This window comes from Magallana gigas, chromosome 7, assembly GCF_963853765.1.
Source record: "Magallana gigas chromosome 7, xbMagGiga1.1, whole genome shotgun sequence".
In the NCBI taxonomy this organism is placed as follows: domain Eukaryota; kingdom Metazoa; phylum Mollusca; class Bivalvia; order Ostreida; family Ostreidae; genus Magallana; species Magallana gigas.
In genome coordinates this window covers 14,173,426-14,193,745 of record NC_088859.1, presented here as the reverse complement: position 1 = coordinate 14,193,745, position 20,320 = coordinate 14,173,426, and the positions used below count along the sequence as shown (strand labels likewise).

The following is a 20,320-nucleotide window of genomic DNA, read 5'->3' as shown; positions in this document are numbered from 1 at the left end:
TCACTGGTTTGTTTTTATTGTTCTTATCAAAAGAAAGTACAAAAACATAAGGCACATTATAAAGTATCCAGTAATGATATTAAATATATATTTATACTGCAGATTTCGTAAATAAATTATTTACTTTACAATTTACTGATTGAATTTTATGCAGTCGCTCCTATAATAATTATTTTAATATCATCTTAAGATAAGTTATAGTTATGACAGCTTTGTGAAACAGCTATGTTATATCTTATGATAATCAGAAGTCAAATCTTATGATGTCCAATCTTAAGACATGTCTTATGATAAATCTTATGACAACTTTGTGAAACGGCCCCAGATGTCTAAACACCACCTTTTAAAAAGGGAAACCCAGCAACAAATTAAGTTTCTTTAAAGACTCAGTATATTATTTTAATATAGTTTTTTTATTTCAAAGAAAAAGGAATTTTGCCTTCTTTTTATCATTAAACTTAAAACCCAATAATTTAATTTTCGCGCTTTTCTTTTCTTTTCTTTTCTTTTCTATCAAATATTAAACAAAATAATAGTTCTTGAATTAATTACAATGAAATTTTTACCAATCGTATCTTTCGCGTGTTATGCAATGTTAATTGTGTGTGGTCTTTCTTGGATTATGAGTTTCACATATTGCCACAAATAAATTTTAGTATTTCCTGGTAGAACTCGCATATTCATGTAATTGGGTACGAAAACCCATACTCTGTAGAACTCTGTTCCCTGTATGTCTTTGATAAAGATGGTGTATTTAATAATAAACCAAGTTCTAGCGGTATCAGGTGTAATTAAGGTGTTCAAAATAAATGTACGTCACACCCAGAGGTGAAAACGTTCATTCTAATTTGGGTTTCTTTAAAGACCTGTCCATAAAATCCTGCATGATGTGAGAATTGATGCATATTAGTGGATCGTTAAGAGATCCGCGACTTCAATCATCTGCAGGCAAAACAAGGACATTAGATGTTAAGGTATTCAGTGTAAAACGACCACACTTTGTACCGGTCAATATTTTTAAATCACGGTATCAATTCGAAGGTGTTACCAGATAAAAATAATCCACCAAAGGAATTTTCAATATTGTTTAATTAACTGCACTTTGATTTTACATTGAAATCTATTGACAACGCATGTTTTATTAAGATACTATAAAAAGTAATTTGAACTTCATACACACCTCATGGTGGATATATGCTTAAACTCTCTCCTTTATGAAATATAAAATAAAATGAATTATTTACCGCAGATATTATTTTTCAAAATTGATTTGTTTTCTTTTCATAAAGGGAGGATAAGTCTTCGAAAAATTTTTTAGGTGCAAAATGGCCCTGCTTCATATATGTAATTGCTTTCTTTCACTTTCATTGTTACATTACACTTCATATCTAACTAAATGTAGTTTAATTGATCCAAAATTGTCCAACATCCCTTCATTATTCATCGAGTACTTTAAATAATTTTTAATGCATGAAAAAAATAGGAAGATCAATCTTCTGATAAGTCACCAGTTTATTTCATAGCGTATGAGATTGCTTTCTTCAAATGCGTAAGATGACTTTGAATCAAACCATTTTTTGTTTGCAAATACCAATATTTTCTAGGGAGAATTGGGTGAAAATAAAACGGGAGTAAATATTTCCCTGTGTACAGTAAACTGTGTTATAAGTATATAATTTTCAAATGCATAACTGACCGATATTCAACTTCTTCCAAGATCTGTTTTTGCAAATACGTCTGAATTTGGAAACATCAAGGAATAAGAGTCAAAGTACTCACCAACAATTATTTTTAAGACTTTAAAAAATCAAAATTTTATCTTCTTTTTTTTATCATATTGCAAAAACAGCATCACATCCATCTGACACCATTTACTGCCAGTGAGCTCAAATAATGTAATAATTCTTACATCATTTACAATTATACATGGCAACGGATGTCACTGTAACTACTGATATGACATTGGTATGATTGCTGGGAAGCATTTTACTCAGGTGACTGTCAATGCCCATGGACCTCTTGTTTCTTCATAACCAAAAAGGGGGATCACTCTCAAAATTGCTGCTACTTTTCTGTTATAAAAATATAAAGAAGACATTCACTTTTTAAGCTTTTATTACAGCATCAATGAGACTTTCAGTTCAATCAATAAGAAAATGGACGGCACCAGATTTAAGAGCTATATAAATCACTTTCACATTCAATTATATGTATCATGTGACCACATTTCTGGTGACAAAGGTCATGTGATCAGCACTAAGTGGATAATCATAAAAATCAAACCAGGACAGAATCCTCATATCACATGGTATTAGATCACAACACTAACAAGGATGCTGTCATTGTATATAAATAGGACATTCAACAACCTAGCTACATGGAGGAAAAAATCGCGTTACTTATTAATGCATTATCCATGTGTGCATATCAAAATGGTGAACACATAAAATGAAAGGAAAAAGAAAGAAAAGGAAATCGATATTATCTGAAGCAATTTACTTGATACCTGCATTCTTTATGAAATGTGAAAAGCAGTAGCTGAAAGAAACAACACGTAGCCTATTCTTGTTCAAATGTTTTGTTAGGGAGGTCTAGGATGGGGATATAAAATCACTGACAGAGAAAGGTTCTCGCATAGACTTGAGAACATTATATCGAACTCCAAATGCAGTACCAAAACAAATCTTGAAATTAAAATCTGTGTTGTATATGAAAAAAATTAGAATAACATAAAAGACAAAACAAAAAATTCCGAGCAAAAATGGCCAAATACAAAAAACATTAACAATCACCAGACACAACCATTGATATGCATTGTGAGATTCTGCATTCATCACAAATATATATATATAAAGGGTGGACATTGGAACAGAAAAACAAAATCTACTAGTTCAGTCATGATCTACACACAATATAATTCATAAGATGAAATATCACATATGACTGGGATACATTGTAGCAATGTACTTTAATATTTTCGTCTTCTTTATTAAAACATAAATATATTTTCCTGAGTGCTTCCAAACTTTTTTAAGGGTTATAACCATTGAGATAAATGTAAAAGATAAAGGGACATTTTTTTTCTTGGACTTCCACAAAATCAGCAAATTACATAGCAGTTCATCAAATGTACACATTTTACAGGTATAACTAGACTTACAAGTTTAACTGGGTTTTAAACCCATACAACTTTTAAATCAATTATGTAAAAATGTCACACGTTTCCATGAACTAAGATGATAAAAAATCAGAAATGTCTAGAAAATAAACATCTTTCAAGGGTACACATAAAAAATATCTGTACTTTGGATGGAGACAAGAATTTCAAGTAAAAGTTCATATACTAGTATTTGTAAAGCTGACAATCTGGCGTGTGGCCCCAGTAAAACTACTGTATTAATCACAACTGTGTTACAACATGGTCGAGTATCACAGAAAATGGCTGGAATGAAAACCTAGCAGGCAGCATTTGCACTGGAGATCAGACTTCATCATGTCCATAAATATTATCCACTTCCTCTTCTACAATTTCTCCATCTTCCTCATCCATCACTCCATTCATCTTTCCTCTATTCATATCCCCCATGGGAATGTCCAAAGCACGATACACTGCTTCTACAGTTCTCATATTAACATAATAACCTATGCTCATATTGGGGATCCTACTCTTCATCTCTTCTATTGCTGCATGAGCCTGTTGAACAGAGGAAAATGAAATATTTTTTTACTTGTCAAATGAACAAAATTGTCCCCTTCAATACTGTACATGTACTTTGACAAAACATTTTCAAAGACTGGTGTATTTCTCTATTTAAAAATGAGAGAACATTAAATGAAATTAAAATTATATTTGATACTTTGTTATTCTTAATACATTGAACTTAAAAACAAACTTCTTGAAGACTAAGACACTTACAGCTTTCCATCTGTCCCTGCGGGCGTAATACTCGATCATGACCCCGTACACATCCCCTACACGCACCCCTGACTCTAGATCAGACTCCTCTAACAGAATCTGACACTGCTTGATTCCCTCCTCAGGATTCTCTTCAAACGCCCTGAAAAAATGTACAAATCATGTATAACTTATAATCCACATTTCCATGAACATGTAACTTTTAAGAAATATCAGTCTGTAAAAAACCAGGACAATGAAAACGTTTGATGATTCTGGTCATTATTCAAATTTTTCTCATTACCTGTAAATGTTTACAGGAAATGTAAAAGTTAATTTGGTTAAAAAACTTACCTTCTAGCAGTGACAAATTTCTTTATCAGTGCCATCTTATTTTTCAGCTGAGCTAATCTTTCTTCCAGTAACATTTCGTCATTCATCTTGGCCTTAGTGAGACACTTGTAGGCCTCTCCTAATGCACGTAAAGCTTTCTCATAGTCTTGATATTCATCTATCTCCACCTGGAAAACATTGTTCATTTAAAATATAAACCAAATACAAATAGGATATAAAGGATATAAAAATGTTACCATAAATTTCCAATAAACAAAGTTTGTTGGAAATTTCCAAAGCATGTTCAGTTTACTGTTCTCCTACAGCAACTCAGCCTTGATTTTACATAAAACATTACTTTCATACTTAAAGGGACTTGGACATGATTTGACTTAAAATTTTCAAATTTTATTTTCCCATTTTCAATATTTATACTGATAAATATAGAAGTTTACAATGCTATGTCAAAATTTGAAAGTCAAATATCAAGTTATAAGCAAGATACAGAGTTTATAATTCTTTGTTTTGTAAACAAAGCTCGAAAATGTCATTTTTTTTTTTACAAATGTGTTGTATTGGTGTAAGTTTCAATCAAATGTATTTTTCTTTGTTGAAAATAGTCTTTATAAAGATATTGAATTAGTTTAAATTGTTTTTTGCATGTCATTTTGTCTACGAAATGGTAATTCTCTACATTACATTTTTGTAAACAACTATAAGACTCGAGCTTTGTTTACATAACAATCAATTCTTACCTCTGTATCTCGCTTGTAACTTGACTTTAACATTCAATATTTTGGTCAATCATTTAAAATGCACCAATAAACCATTTTATACATTAACAAGAGGCCCATGGGCCACATCGCTCACCTGAGGAACAATAGGTATGATAAAATCAGCTTAATGGAGTCATAATACAAACTATCTGGACAATGTACAATAATACATGTAGATCCTGTATAAATAAAATCCATTTTCCCCTGGATATTCTTATGTTTATAATCATTAGTCCCTTTTCTAACAGGATGATTTTATAGTCATATCATATGTTGAGTATTGCAGTTCTCAAAAAGATCCTTAACAATTGTTTATATATGGGATATAAATGTACATCAAACTCTGAACCTTCTTGTGAGGCCAACGAATTGTCCTGGGGACAAAGTCTTAACAATTATAAAGAATCATCTGGCTCCTATGTAAAACTTTGGTCCCCCATTGTTGCCCCACCCTACCCCCGGGGGTCATGATTTTCACAACTTTAAAATCTACACTACCTGAGGATGCTTTCACACAAGTTTCAGCTTTCCTGGCTGATTAATGTCTGAGAAGAAGATTTTTAAAGATTTACTCTATATATTCCTATGTAAAACTTCGACCACCCATTGTGGCCCCACCCTACCCCCGGGGATCATGATTTTCACAACTATGAATCTACACTACCTGAGGATGCTTCCACACAAGTTTCAGCTCTCCTGGCTGATTAGTTTCTGAGAAGAAGATTTTTAAAGATTTACTCTATATATTCCTATGTAAAACTTCGACCACCCAATTGTGGCCCCACCCTACCCTCGGGGGTCATGATTTTCACAACTATGAATCTACACTACCTGAGGATGATTCCACACAAGTTTCAGCTTTCCTGGTTTTTATGGTTCATGAGAAGAAGATTTTTAAAGATTAACTCTATATATTCCTATGTAAAACTTCGACCACCCATTGTGGCCCCACCCTACTCCCGGGGATCATGATTTTCACAAATTAGAATCTACACTACCTGAGGATGCTTTCACACAAGTTTCAGCTTTCCTGGTCTTATGGTTCATGAGAAGAAGATTTTTAAAGATTTACTCTATATATTCCTATGTAAAACTTCGACCAGCCATTAATGCCCCACCCTACCCCCAGGGGTCATGATTTTCACAACTTTGAATCTACACTACCTGAGGATGCTTCCACACAAGTTTCAGCTTTCCTGGTCTTATGGTTCATGAAAAGAAGATTTTTTAAGATTTACTTTATATATTCCTATGTAAAACTTCGACCACCCATTGTGGCCCCACCCTACTCCCGGGGATCATGATTTTCACAACTATGAATCTACACTACCTGAGGATGCTTTCACACAAGTTTCAGCTTTCCTGGTCTTATGGTTCATAAGAAGAAGATTTTTAAAGATTTACTCTGTATATTCCTATGTAAAACTTCGACCCCCCATTGTGGCCCCACCCTACCACCGGGGGTCATGATTTTCACAAATTAGAATCTACACTACCTGAGGATGCTTCCACACAAGTTTCAGCTTTCCTGGTCTTATGGTTCATGAGAAGAAGATTTTTAAAGATTTACTCTGTATATTCCTATGTAAAACTTCGACCCCCCATTGTGGCCCCACCCTACCCCGGGGGTCATGATTTTCACAAATTGAAATCTACACTACCTGAGGATGCTTCCACACAAGTTTCAGCTTTCCTGGTCTTATGGTTCATGAGAAGAAGATTTTTGAAAATTTCATGAACATTTTCATAAATTCCTAATTATCTCCCTTTGCAAAAGAGCGTGATCCTTAATTTTCACAACTTTAAATCCCCTTAGGCTAAGGATGCTTTGTGCCAAGTTTGGTTGAAATTGGCCCAGTGGTTCTTGAGAAGATGTTGAAAATGTGAAAAGTTTACAGACAGACGGACAGACAGACAGACGGACGGACAGACAGACGGACAGACAGACAGACGGACGACAGACAAAATGTGATCAGAATAGCTCACTTGAGCTTTCAGCTCAGGTGAGCTAAAAATGAAAATAAAATTTTTGATCTCAAATCGTGTCCAAGTCCCTTTAATATGGTATGCACAAGCATACATTTTACTCATGCACATTAAATCAATGGCATACTGCATTTTAAAATTATTGTGATTCTTGGATAAAAACATTACATTTTACACAATCTACACTAACTGTGTTATTACAACCCTCTCCTACCTGTGCACAAGCATCATAGAATCCGGCCAGGGAGTCCAGTGCTCTCCCTTTGGTGTAGAACCCTATGATGTTCTTCATAATCTCAGGGTCTTTTCGCCAGTCTAGTGACTGGAGGTAGTTGGCAGCCATGATGTAAATCTCCTTCTGTCTGGAGACGTTAGCAAAGAAACAGATCTTCTCTGTGTCTCCGGACTTCAATAGAGCTTTCATTGCCTATAACAGATGATAAACTCAATGATACTTACTACATGTAGTTAATTAAAAACTCTTCAACATATGATGTATTTAATGTTCTTAGATAGATGAGCATAGCAACAGATGATAAGCTTTACGAACACACACAGTAGTACTGCTGGTCCCAATCAAGGCACTGAATTATATCAATGCTTAATATCAAATCATGCATTATTTTTTGGTTTTTAAACCTGTGTTTACATGCAGCTCTAATACACTATTTATATCTTCTAACTACAAATTTACAATTAATAAAAAAAAAAATTTAACTACAATAATATATAATATGACTATGTTCCCTAAAATGTTCCAAACAAGAGTACCGACCTTGATTTTATTTCCGGCCTGTGTAAACTTCTTTGTAGCCAAGTGGTACTCTCCCTGATGCATGCAAACCTCTGCAATGGCCTCCAAGATTTTGACCCGCTCCATCGTGTCGATTCCTGCATCATCCTTGCTTGGAGTCAGTTTCTCTGCCAAGTCTTCGTTAATCTCTACTGTCTGGTCCATGCAGATCTTTAAAGCCTCCCAATACTGCAATCAAAAGTCAGAAACAATGTCAAGTTCCTCCAAATTTTACTGTATTTCAATTTGTATAGCCTATAGTGCTACACAGAACCCAACAATCCTAGATAAAATTTTATATTGAAGTTGAAACTTCTTATCAGTAACATTACCATGACAAAATAGTTCGTGAAAACTAAACTGGAATTTCTGAAAATTTTGCTTTTTAATTCATAGTATTTTAAACTTTTTTAAAAAATATAAATACAATATACACATGCATATGAATTGGCACAATATTATAAAATAAATTTTAAAAATTTAAAACTGAGAAACTGCCTGGATTCCTGACCTTTTTACCGATGGCGAGTAGATCTACTGCCTTGTCGTACTGTCCGTTCTCCATGAAGAAATCACCGCACCGCTTCAGTAGTTCTGGGTCCGCTCTCTCGTCAAGCTCACCAGATATAAGCTGCAGAGCTCCAAACTGGCGGGCTCGGAATGAGAGATCCAAAGCTTTGGAGAAATTTCCCGCCTAAGAAACGTAATAAATTGTCATGATTAAGTCATACAAAAAATTGGGTTTAGGCAAAAATGTTATTAAACTATCATGGTATTCTTTTCAATAGAGTAATTGTAAATATGCGGCTTGGTTTCTATACAACAAATTATATGTATCATACAGATTTTAAACTAACAGGAAGGACTATTATATTGCTTTACATATTTTATTTCATAAAATATTGAGTATGTGGGGAAAAAGACTTGTTTGACTAGTTTATAAAGGTTCACTGTTTTACACTATTTTTTCATCCAGCACACCAAACTTTGCAATCCTCTCACTCACTCCCTATATAATCAGACTGCACGCTTCCTTCATTGAGGGTACATTAATAGACTTGCCTTGTGGTACAACATGACAGCTTTGTCCTGGGCCCCGGGCTTCTGTTCGTAATAGCGCGCTGCCTCTATCATGTCCTCGGGACGTCCCATTAGAGCCAGGTTCATCAGCTGATCCTCCATACCATGCTCCTATAGAAATCAAGTCAACAGTTAGAAAGTTAAAGTGAATTTTCTCTTGAATATTTGCATGTCTTTCATACATTCAATTGAGAATCATAATACGAGACTGAGTATACATCAGCAAGTCAACATTTAGAAAACAAAAGTGGATTTTCCTGTGTATTACATGTATTTAAATAACTTTTATACATTTGATTGGGAATCATAATATCATTATATACCAATAATACTTAATCACATACAAAATTAAAATTATGGATATTATCACTATCACATCAACATTCAAAATTATTGCAGAGCTTCAATAAAACTCAACATTTTTGTCTTTTACAGCAATAACTAGTCAACAAATTACCAAAATTTTCTAAATCTCTGGGTCTATACACATTGTGATATACTTTTTTCAATGAAGACAATAATAAACACATTAATAAAAATTAGATATATAGAATGAATAGACCCAGAAGAGTGGACTCACTTTACAGAGTCTGATGGCATTGAAGTAAGCCTGGGCCCTGGTAAAGAAGTGAATCGCCTCCTTAATCTGGTCCTGGTTCTCATACTGTCGCCCCAAGTGATAACAGGCTGCACGGTCACCAGTGTTGTTACATATCTCGGCTGCCTAAAAAGTGTAAAAAAAATAAATAAACTCATATATTCTGACCAAAATAAGGAATTATAGGTATGTATAACCAATTGATCAGTCACAGGTAATGTAGGAAAGAGAAGGAAACTTACCTTGTCCATCTGACCACAGTAGCAGTAGACGCGGACTAAGGAGAGATAATCCTGGGCGTTTTCGTAGTACTGGAGAGCGTTCTCCATATCGCCTGTACTCTCCATGTACTGAGCCCACCATTTGTGTAATGCTCTGTAAAAGAGAAACACAAGTTCATTCTCTGTTCTAAAACTTAATATGACAGTACATGTAGTCGCCATAAATATTTCATTATTCAGGATAATTTTTTCCTCTTGTAAACAATTATCATAGTTTGCTATTAAATGCTCACTAACTAATATAAACACCTTTAATAAAAAAAAAAATATATGTGCACATTGTATCTAACTTCCTTTCTAGAATATCACAGCAAAAAACATATTTTAGATGAGAGGTCAATGAAAGACTTTGAAATTTTCTATGGATATCTATTGTGAGAAGTCTGATATTTTCATTGACAACTTTACAAAAAACTTTGATATATTTTAGGACTGTCTATACTAACTTGTCTTTATGCATGCTGATGTAGTGCTCTAATGCCTCTGGCTCATCAAACAGCATTCTAGGGACCTCAAATCGGTGAGTGTCTGATTTCTCATAGCTGGCGGAAAAAAACCCATTGCATTTTTAGTACATGTATTCTTAAAATAAACGCATTGATAACACAATTCTTATGTCACAGAAATCAAATAAGTTCTTAAAAGTTACCAATAAAATTGTAAACATATAAAATAATACATTTAGTTTTATTCATTAAGAGCAGTTATAACTTCTTACGCCCATACTTACTTTGGAATAGCCTCAGAGTATTCACCCTTCATTTCTAGGTGCTTGGCGAAGTTAAAGTAAGTAGTCCTCAAATGAATACGGTCGTACATTTCGGCTGTTTCCAGGGCTTTCTTCCAATCTCCAATAGACTGGTAGAATTCGTTCAACAAATCATAACGCTTACAGTTCTTCAGCAATCTCTCAGCATCCTCCTACAATGAGCAAAAATAGGATTTTAATTTCAAAATTCATGTAATATTGATCAATTATGAAAGTGATTCTGCACCATATTGTTAATAAAGGATAGTATGGTTACATAGTTAACAAGAGATGTTTGTGAAACACTTATGCCCCCCTCCCTTGGAAACATCCACATAGAAAATGAACATAAACTGCAAATATATGGAATTTTTCTAAGTCCAAGGGGCATATCTCTGTTGGAAATTGTTCTATCATACCCAAAATCAAACTTGACCTAGATATTATTTAGATAAACCTGTATACCATATTTCATATAAATATGTGCACCCTCTGCAAAGAAAATGAGTGGAAACTGCAAATAACTGGAATTTTTCTATGTCCAAGAGCCATAACTCTGACAAAAATTGCTCGATCATACCCAATATCAAACTCGACTTAGATATTATCATGATAAACCTGTTTACCAAATTTTATTTCAATATGTTTATCCTATGCGAAGAAAATCAGCGGAAACTGCAATTAACTCGAATTTTTCTAAGTCCAAACTCCATAACTCTCTGGAAAATTGCTCGATCGTAACCAATATCGAACTTGACCTAGATTTTATCCTGATAAAGCTGTATACCAAATTTCATGTCAACATGTTCATCCTATGAGAAGAAAATGAGCGGAAACTGTAAATAACTCAAATTTTTCTAAGTCCAAGGGCCATAACTCTGTTGTAAATTTTCTCGATCGTACCCAATATCGAACTTGACCTAGATATTATCATGATAAACCTGTATACAAAATTTCATTTCAATATGTTCATCCTTTCCAAAGAAAATGAACGGAAACTGTTGGTGGATTGACCGACATACCGACAGACAGCAGCAAAGCAATATGCCCTCCCTTCTTGGAAGGGGGGCATAATAAAATGAAAATCATGACCCGAAATATTTAGACCTTGTTGATAGATTTTTAGGCATATAGAAATTAAACTACAATGTATCAACAAATTTATATGTGTAAAAACGTCTGTACATGTATCTCAAAATATTTTGTTTGTAGAAGAACAAAAAATAGCAATGTCTCTACTACTTTCTTTATTGCATCACTATCTGGTATGCAGTCTTTTTATTTTCATTGATGGATAATCCTACCTTGAGTCCAAGCTGCATGGCTAGAACTGCCACTTTGGCGTCAAGTTCTGGCTCTTTCATGGCTTCCCTCAGTGCCCGGGCACCCCGGGCATGGCCCATGTTACCCAGACACACACTGGCCACGTCCAGACGGCGACTCTTGACACACATCTTGGCCATGTTCTCCCATACAGACTCACTGTCAGAGTAGAAAAAAATATGACCGAATGATAAAATTTGTCCAAGCTTTAACATTTTTGAAGTATACACCATCAATATAGCTATTTTTAGTTATGTACAAACAAAATTGGTTGCCTACTTTTTTATAAGCTTGATAGTTTTGATAAAAACTTTAATTAAATCTAATAATACACACATCAATAATGCATAATGTATCCATTCTTAGCACCTACAAGGTTGGATGCCTACCTTTTGATGAGCTTGATCGCCTTGAAAGCTTCGTCCATGTTGCCTATGGTCAGGTAGTAGCTGAAGTTAAGCATGGCGTCCTTGGTGTTTTTGTCGCTGTCTTCCAGCCCCACAAAATCCCTCATTGTCCTCCTGGCCACCATCCTGGGGGACACGGCCTCTGGGCGGGGACCATCTCCCTGTCCATCATCATCACTCGTGTTCTCGGACTGTCAAGTATTACATGGGAATGCAATTTATATGACCATGAAATGCTACCTTATTGTATTATGTAACCATGAAATGCTACATGTACATGTATATTTAAAACAAGAGCTGTACCAGTAAAATTTCATGAGACATGTTACATTTGATCTTAAATCAGTTTGAAACAATCATCTTAATTTCCAATTTTTTAGTCTCATGAACTTTGTTTCTAGTAGACTTTAATCCTAAATTTTTATTTTTTTAAATGCCAAGGACATTTGAACAATCTTTTATTTCTATCAAAACCAAACATACTCAATGACACATAAAAATAGCTGTGTTCTAAATCTCTATGTCAACATATGTATCGTTCTAGAGGAAATACCAACTTACATAACCATTCAAGGGTATACTGACCTTGTTGACAAAGTAGTGATAGGGGACCTCTATGCCTAGCAGTGTCTGGTACTGCTCGGGGAGGGGAAAGCTGTCCTGAATCAGAATCCCATTCTCTGGGGTGCTGAACAAAGATACGATCATCACCTCCACCTAAAAACAGACAGCATCAGATAAATCTCAAACTTCAGTGCATTCCATCAATGCACATTAGACCTTCAAGTCATGCACTGTTGAACCATTTAATCCAATTTTTTACAAGTGTGTCAAGCGGTGATATTTCGGAATATAATTTTCAAACATTTCATCACTATAAAATGTTTTGACTTGAACCATGATAATCTGTCTGTCAGACAGTCAATTAGATGCAGATGTGATCAAAATCATACCAAGAACAATGAACCGTCAACAACAAAAACATTTGTTGATAAAATGATTACCATTTACACCTGATACATCATTGATTTATAAATTAACAGGAATTTGTAATTCAGTACATTGTACTTTGCATGAGTAAAAACTTTTTCATCCTTTGTCATAACACAGAAAAACTTACTGGTCCATCATCCATGGTCTTGGACAAGGATACAATCTTCTTCTCCTCTTTCTCCTTCTTATGAAATATATCCATTAAAATTTTAGCTTCACAGACAATGAGTTTGGGGTCGTGAGCATCCCAGTAGTGGGTCATTGGAGACCGTCCAGCAATGTCTTTAGCAGCCTGAGTTTTTCCTCTACAAAGTTATAGTTTATTAGTAGCATTGTAAATTTACCATTGTGGTTCTTAGAGTAGTGAATGGCAAAAATTCACCCTCTCAACTATTTTATCATGGATATCCATCTTCAATATTACATATCAAAATTAAGTTTATTTACCGGCTTTTTTTCTAACTATACTACAGTGACTTTGACTGTCAAAAGTATATGGCAGTAAATTTAGCAAGACTTTAAAATCCTTTTCACATGTTAAGCTTAATAATTCCAAATTTACACTTACAATGAAGCTATGGAACTGACACTATCATCTAAAGTAGTTTATGTGGAGATTTACCTCTCTGCGTCATTGGTGTCCCCCTCCACCCCCTCCACTTGCTCCGGGGGGAAGTCATCCTGCTCTCCCCGCCCAGTCTCAAAGTTAAAGTACGACACCTGGTCTATTTCCGTGTCCCAGAAATATAGCTTGGGGTCAATAGCATCATTTGTCTGAAAAGTAAAATTAAATTTCAGTCAAAAACAAACTACTGAAAATAAACAAGTAATTGATTAAATGAAGAAGAGAACCAAAGGTTTTCACTGTCATATGAATATACTAAAGCCTAATAAATAAGGCACATCAAATTTACCTATCACTGATTGAAAAAATAAAATATTTTCATTGAACATTCTCATATATATACAGTGATACGCTGTGTAGTTTAAACAAGGTACAGCATCAATTTAGAATTTAAACTTACCGACTTGACCAAGACACTGACTCTAGTTCCACTACAGTTACATTTGCAGGAAATAATGGATCCGAATCCAGGAATTATTTCCCCTAGATTTCTAGGCTGACTGTGGGGCTTGGCCTCTCTACAAAAAGATTCAAATTAAGATTTAAGATTTGGCATCTACATGTATATTCAAATAATGTTTTGTTATGGTACTGAATTCAGACCTACCTTCTTGAAAGGTCGTACACTCTGACCAATCCTATATTGGTTCCAATGACCAGGTAGTTTCCACACACATCTATACTGACCGGCTGTCCCTCGGGCTCCGAAAAGTTTATAGTCTGTTTGACTGTACCCTGATAAACAGAATATTTAAGATTTTATAAATCTTACAGATGGTTAAAGCTAGGGGAAAACAATGATACAAATTGATCCACCTTCTTAAAAATGACTCTGTTTTTACCTGATGAGTTCTAACTTGCACTTTCATTGCCTCTATGCAGTAGACATTCTGTTCATGCAGACAAACATTCATGGTTTCTGTGGTAAATGTTCCTGTAATAAAGAGAATACTCACTGCATACTCTTCCAAGTTGTTACATATCTCAGTCTCATAAAACTTGTTTGTCACCTTTTGTTCTCACTCTACGTCCAGAAAGTGCCCTTCCCCCACCCCAAATAAACTTACCAGCCGCTTTGATGCTAGACTTGTCAGCAGAATATTCATATGTAATCACTCTCCGACCATTCCACACTGCTAAAGCATCCTGACAAAATTTGATATGATATCTAATTACTTCACCTCTTCTATCAATAGATTTGTCAAACAATTTCACAAGTTCTCAAAAAACATCAAGATTCATTCAACCATCTTTATTGATAAACCTGATATAGTTTGAAAATTGACAATTCATAAAAAAAATCTTCAAACTTTAGATAATTTTGGGTTCAATAATTGTCAAGCCTAAACCTGTATTACAGTGAAATTCTTACTTTGGTTGTGAATATGCCCTTCACTTGAATATCAGTCTTCAGATCGTGATGGGCCATGTTGGAGAACACCTCCACAGATAAGGAGCTAGGTCCATACTGAACAACTGCAGTCTGAAATAATACACATTTATGTGTTATGAATATCTGGAACCATTCTACTGAAAATCAGGAATTACCGGTAGTGAATTTTACATTTTTTACACTAACCTGCTCCTTGAAGCCAGCACTCATCACTTGCTCATTAAGCATGAACACATTGGCAATTGTATTTACTGCCAGCAGGTGCTTGTTGGATCCCCACTGCAATAAAGAATAGAACATCATTTAAACAACACTGCTCTAAAATCTGTGATACAAAATGAAACCCTTGCTGCATACCTATGTTTTTCATAATAAAAATGTTACATGTACAGGAACTTTTCTTTGTTTTATATGGGTTAGGGTAAGTCTTTATATATAAAACCTTACCCTTATCTGTTTGATGGGACCCTCCACTGTGGCTGGGGCCTGTAGTTTCCACTTCATCTCTCCATCCACAACTTTCCCAGTAAGAGGTGGAGAATACTTCCATAAAGCAACATTTCCCATGTTGGTTCCTCCAGCCAAAGTTCCTGTGAAAAACAGCAGAAATGTTACATATACAAGCATACTATTTCATTAAAGCACAAACCAAAGTACTTAAGCTTAAACACTCAACTCGTCTTACCTTTTTCGGGACAGTATGAGATACAGGTGATGCTCTCATTATGATCGTAACTGTTGTGGCCTTCTAGGCTCAGTATGTAATTATCTTCATGTTCCAAGTCCCACATCCTGCAATACATACAGAAGGTTTAGGAGCAATCAAAACCTGCCACTTCCAATATATCAAAAATATAAAAGATGAGTAATTTTACTGGTTTTCAAAGTCATTGCACTTTACCTCACAACACCTTCTCCAAGAGATGTGGCCAAGATTCCCAGCCCTGCCCAAACGATGGTTTTTGAATCTCCTCTTCCACTCATTTTAACCTGAAATAATAGGAACCAATTTCAATAGCTATACCAAAAGAATATCTAGAGTCTTTTAGTTCTTGTACATTTTCTTACATGTAAATGTACATAATAATTGAAAAATTCATTATCAGAATTATTTATCACCAACAAACCTTCAGAACCTCCCTGGCTTCTCCCTCAGGAGTAATGAAATGCTGAGTCAGCAACATGCTTTCTGTGACCGTGATCAGAATGTTCTTTTCATCGTAGTGCAGCAAGGTCAAAACAGGTCCATCTACATTGAAGATCTGGGCACACTGGCCTGCATCATTTACATAGTACACACCACCTGTTGCAAAAAGAAAGAGAGGTGTATATTGATAAAATTGTCTTTTATTAACAAAAATACCTCTCATTTGTTCATAAGGAAAGTTTTCTCACTGTATGTGCTAATCTTTTTTAACGGTCTAACCCCACCCTCTACCCCTTATATCTATAGAACAAACCTGTCGCTCCACCAACAAAGAAGGTCAGAGCCTCCTGGGCCCCAAAAGGTGCCCCTCCTCTTGCATTGTTCTTTCCTTTCTTCCAGTTGAACATATCTAAAGCACTCTCATCCCCACTAACAGCAGCCCGGGCAAGTTGTGCTATGTCACTGTAATCAAAATCATTGCATTTAATTTGAATACATTTATAGAATGGAAGTGGAGATAGAAGTTCTTAGTTTACATGCTAAGACAAGACCCATCATATTAAAAATGGCCGCAGGTAGAATAACAAAAACGATGACCAATACCATCATGGTACCAAAGAAAATAGAGGCAGAATGAAATCATGGAAGAAGGCCAGAGAGTAATCTGCCAAACAGCAGACTCTGTAACAGTCTATTGTATCACCAGGTACCATTGGGATAGGTAATAGGTAATAATTGTATGATTTGACATTCAAATCAGGCAAAAATTTGTTTTACATGAAATTGATAATAGTTCAATTCTTTATCATAAACTATGATTAAAGTTTACTATCTTTGTTTATAACTAATAAATGCCCTTATTTACTTATGACTTATAAATGCCCTTATTTTTTCAAGTGTTGACCTACTTATTAGGATCTGGAGGAGGGACCGGTCTATACAACATGATCTTGAGTGGCTCCTGTATGTGGTGCTGATGTAAAGGATTCTGTTGGAGCCGGCCTTTGGCATCAGCTTTCCATACCATTAAAACCCCAGCCTACAAAAACAGAAGATTTTTAAGATTGGAAATCAGAGGCACCTTACTTAGCATTAATATCTTCATGAGTTTTTCTTTTTCTGTGTTATAAAGCAAATAACAAACTTGTAAAAGCTTTTATAGTAAGATAAAAACCTCTTTAATTTTTTTTTATTTCCAAAAAAAAAAATTTACAAAAGAGACAGAGTAGAAATAGCTTATAAATCTGCCCCTTCCTTGCTCTCTCTTTTGAAATTATGGAAACATGATTTTAACAACTACTTGTGACTTTTCAAAATATTTGAGTGTATTTCATGATATGGATCCCAAATGTTCCATATTTTAACCTTGTCTCCAGATGAAAGTCTGGTCCCCGCTGAACTCCATCCAAGGACTGTAATGCTGGTCTTGTGTAGAGGGAGTGACTCGTGCAGCTCGTGGTCATGTTCGTTCCACACCAACAGTTCCCCATTGTCCCAGCCCACCGCAAGGATCTTCTTTGTAGGGTGCCACGCCATGGCGGTGGCCTGACATGTGCGGGTCAGTGGGATATTTAGCAGCTTTTCTCCCTGAGTAATAATAACATGAATTTAAGAACTGAGTCAAGGGAATTTCATTTCTTGCAGAGTTTAACATATGTTTAGTAATACATGTACATTTGAAACAATCCAATAGAGTCAGATAATTGATTTTGAAGGGGTGTAATATGTGGGAATGGACAAAACAGCAAACAAATGGCATGTACTTGAAGAAATGTATACTCAATATTTTAATCAACTAGACAATGAAACAGTTACAAATAAAGTGTAAGCTTAGCAGGTTTGTCTGGTTGCTATACAATTGCTACATATTCTAAACAATGTTTTCTTCACAAAAATTACATTTTTTTATTAAGATGATTGTTTAGAAAGTTTGAGAAAAGACAGAAAAATATATATACCTCATCAAGAAAGAGATTTACGGATCCCCCAGTGTCATCACTGTATGTATTCACTGCGAGAATTGGACTGCCATCATACCACTGTGTGTCAATGTTTATTCCACTGCGGTCAGTATCCAATCGATGATCAAAGTACACAGCCATGATTGTCTACTTTTCAAATGTTAAATCTACAAAAAAAATAAAATAAAATCCACATTTCTATACAACAGCTTTCATGATTCATTAAAACAAAAATCTCAAAATACAAAAATTTAGGAATGAAAAATGAAACATTGATTTAATTTTCATAAAGCCAAGAACCTTGAAAGTACTATCATAAATATAAAATATCTTCATATGATTTCTCAAAACCTTTTTTCTATCATTTAGAATAGCATTTGTTAAATCCTATTGTTTCATACCAACCAATTGCAGCTAGTGAACGATAGTTTTCCTACCTCAATTCAATGACAATATATTTCAGGGTTGAATTTTTATTTGTTTTGAAACTCAACTTTGTTAAAATACATAAGTTTCTTCACTTTAGTGTCATTCATGAATTTTGAGCTAGCTCAATGTCCGGATTTCTTTCAAATTCTTTGAAATATTTCCCTTGATCGCCTTTTTGCATAAATTATCTAAGGTTTACGACTAAAAACAGAACTGGGCATATACAGACGGAAATCAAATGGGATTTGAAAATCATGGAGATTTCATATTGTCTCTCATCAGTTCATGGTCTATGATCTATATGTATAATTAGATCATATGAGACTCCTCTAACAAAAACATCTGGACTTTTTATTTCAAGTAAGCACACATAACCTCAGACCTTGTACCATGTAAAAATTTTGATAATCTCAATTTGAACCTCACTATCTTATATGTCTTTTTAACTTTTGACTATAAGCAATATACTCAAACCTGAAATCCAATTTACCACCATGATGTATTACCTAAACTGCTTTAAATAACAATGAATTGCACAGAGGTGTATCACAAATTTGTACATTATCTTTAACAAATTATTCTTAGATAAATAGGTACTTTTAATTTATATTAAAGAGAACAATCTACAAAGATGTAAAAAATGTATCCAAAAATTAATGTAATGAAAAATATATGCCATGTTAAATTTTCATTAAATAGAAAGATTAGTTGCAGCAATATTTGAAGAATATGCTAATAATTGTAGTCTTTAATTAATTATGCATCTCGGCACTTAAAAGAAAGCTATTTTATGTCAAACGTCGCTTGCATGGAAACAAGAAATAATGAACAATTCTTCGTCTATAAACTTGTAAATTGCGAATAAATTGCAAAATGAATAGACCCATCAACTGGAATTAAGCCTTAAAACATAAATATGCCACAATAACATGTCCCAATAACTTACACAGGGCAAAAGTAAAATATATTTTATCCAAGGATCACAACTCTCATTGCTATGTGCTCCATTTTGAAACTATTTGGTTCGCAATGCATTTTGGGATTGTGGACACTTGCCACTGAATATTGAGCCCGATGAAAATGAAACGTAGCTATGATTTGATTTTTAAATTATACTTTTATATTACATGCTATGCATTTCTACATTTAACAGCCGATTGAAGGGTGGTTTTGATGTATAATAATCCTGGGTATATCTATATCTTAAAAATTCTATCAAAAGAAAACAAAAGACAACCAGGAACCACAGGGGCCAAGCCGGTTTTAACATTAATTTCAATGTAACCATTTATGGTTACATTGAAATTAATGTTAAAACCGGCTTGGCCCCTGTGCCAGGAACAAACAAAAATATTCCAATGTTAATTCAGTTTGAAATTAAAGAAATTCAACATCTGTATATGGCATTCATTCCTTCGGTTTCTCTGCGCCCATGTGTCCCAGGTTTACATTTTGTTTTAATCCTCAATAATTTCCAAAAATGCACCGACATGTAAAAACTGAACATTTTATTGGATCCTCAGTGGACACTGATTTCGAAATTACTGTCTAC

General features: G+C 34.5%; 1 protein-coding gene across 1 annotated transcript; it reads right to left on the bottom strand.

The window, feature by feature from the left end:
* Positions 1 to 2,097: 2,097 nt before the first annotated feature.
* LOC105329472 (intraflagellar transport protein 140 homolog) lies at positions 2,098 to 19,818 on the bottom strand. The gene is made up of 31 exons (XM_011430745.4): positions 19,715 to 19,818; positions 18,337 to 18,506; positions 17,744 to 17,965; positions 17,287 to 17,417; positions 16,692 to 16,840; positions 16,359 to 16,534; positions 16,133 to 16,221; positions 15,917 to 16,023; positions 15,679 to 15,821; positions 15,418 to 15,510; positions 15,211 to 15,321; positions 14,906 to 14,984; positions 14,681 to 14,772; positions 14,446 to 14,573; positions 14,239 to 14,356; positions 13,836 to 13,987; positions 13,341 to 13,518; positions 12,806 to 12,937; positions 12,203 to 12,411; positions 11,795 to 11,972; positions 10,473 to 10,663; positions 10,189 to 10,284; positions 9,704 to 9,836; positions 9,444 to 9,587; positions 8,846 to 8,974; positions 8,295 to 8,477; positions 7,766 to 7,972; positions 7,205 to 7,417; positions 4,250 to 4,416; positions 3,917 to 4,058; positions 2,098 to 3,694 (listed from the first exon to the last, which is right to left on the bottom strand). The coding sequence occupies exons 2-31, from the start codon at positions 18,478 to 18,480 to the stop codon at positions 3,482 to 3,484; spliced, it is 4,449 nt and encodes a 1,482-aa protein (XP_011429047.2). The 5' UTR covers positions 18,481 to 18,506; positions 19,715 to 19,818; the 3' UTR covers positions 2,098 to 3,481.
* Positions 19,819 to 20,320: the final 502 nt, after the last annotated feature.

Coding starts and splice junctions, on each gene's coding strand:
- LOC105329472 (XM_011430745.4), bottom strand. CDS start 18,480: ATGGCTGTGTACTTTGATCATCGATTGGATACTGACCGCAGTGGAATA. Junction 16,841..17,286: donor CCTCCTCCAGATCCTAATAA/GTAGGTCAACAC, acceptor TTTTGATTACAG/TGACATAGCACAACTTGCCC. Junction 16,024..16,132: donor CTTGGAGAAGGTGTTGTGAG/GTAAAGTGCAAT, acceptor TATGTATTGCAG/GATGTGGGACTTGGAACATG.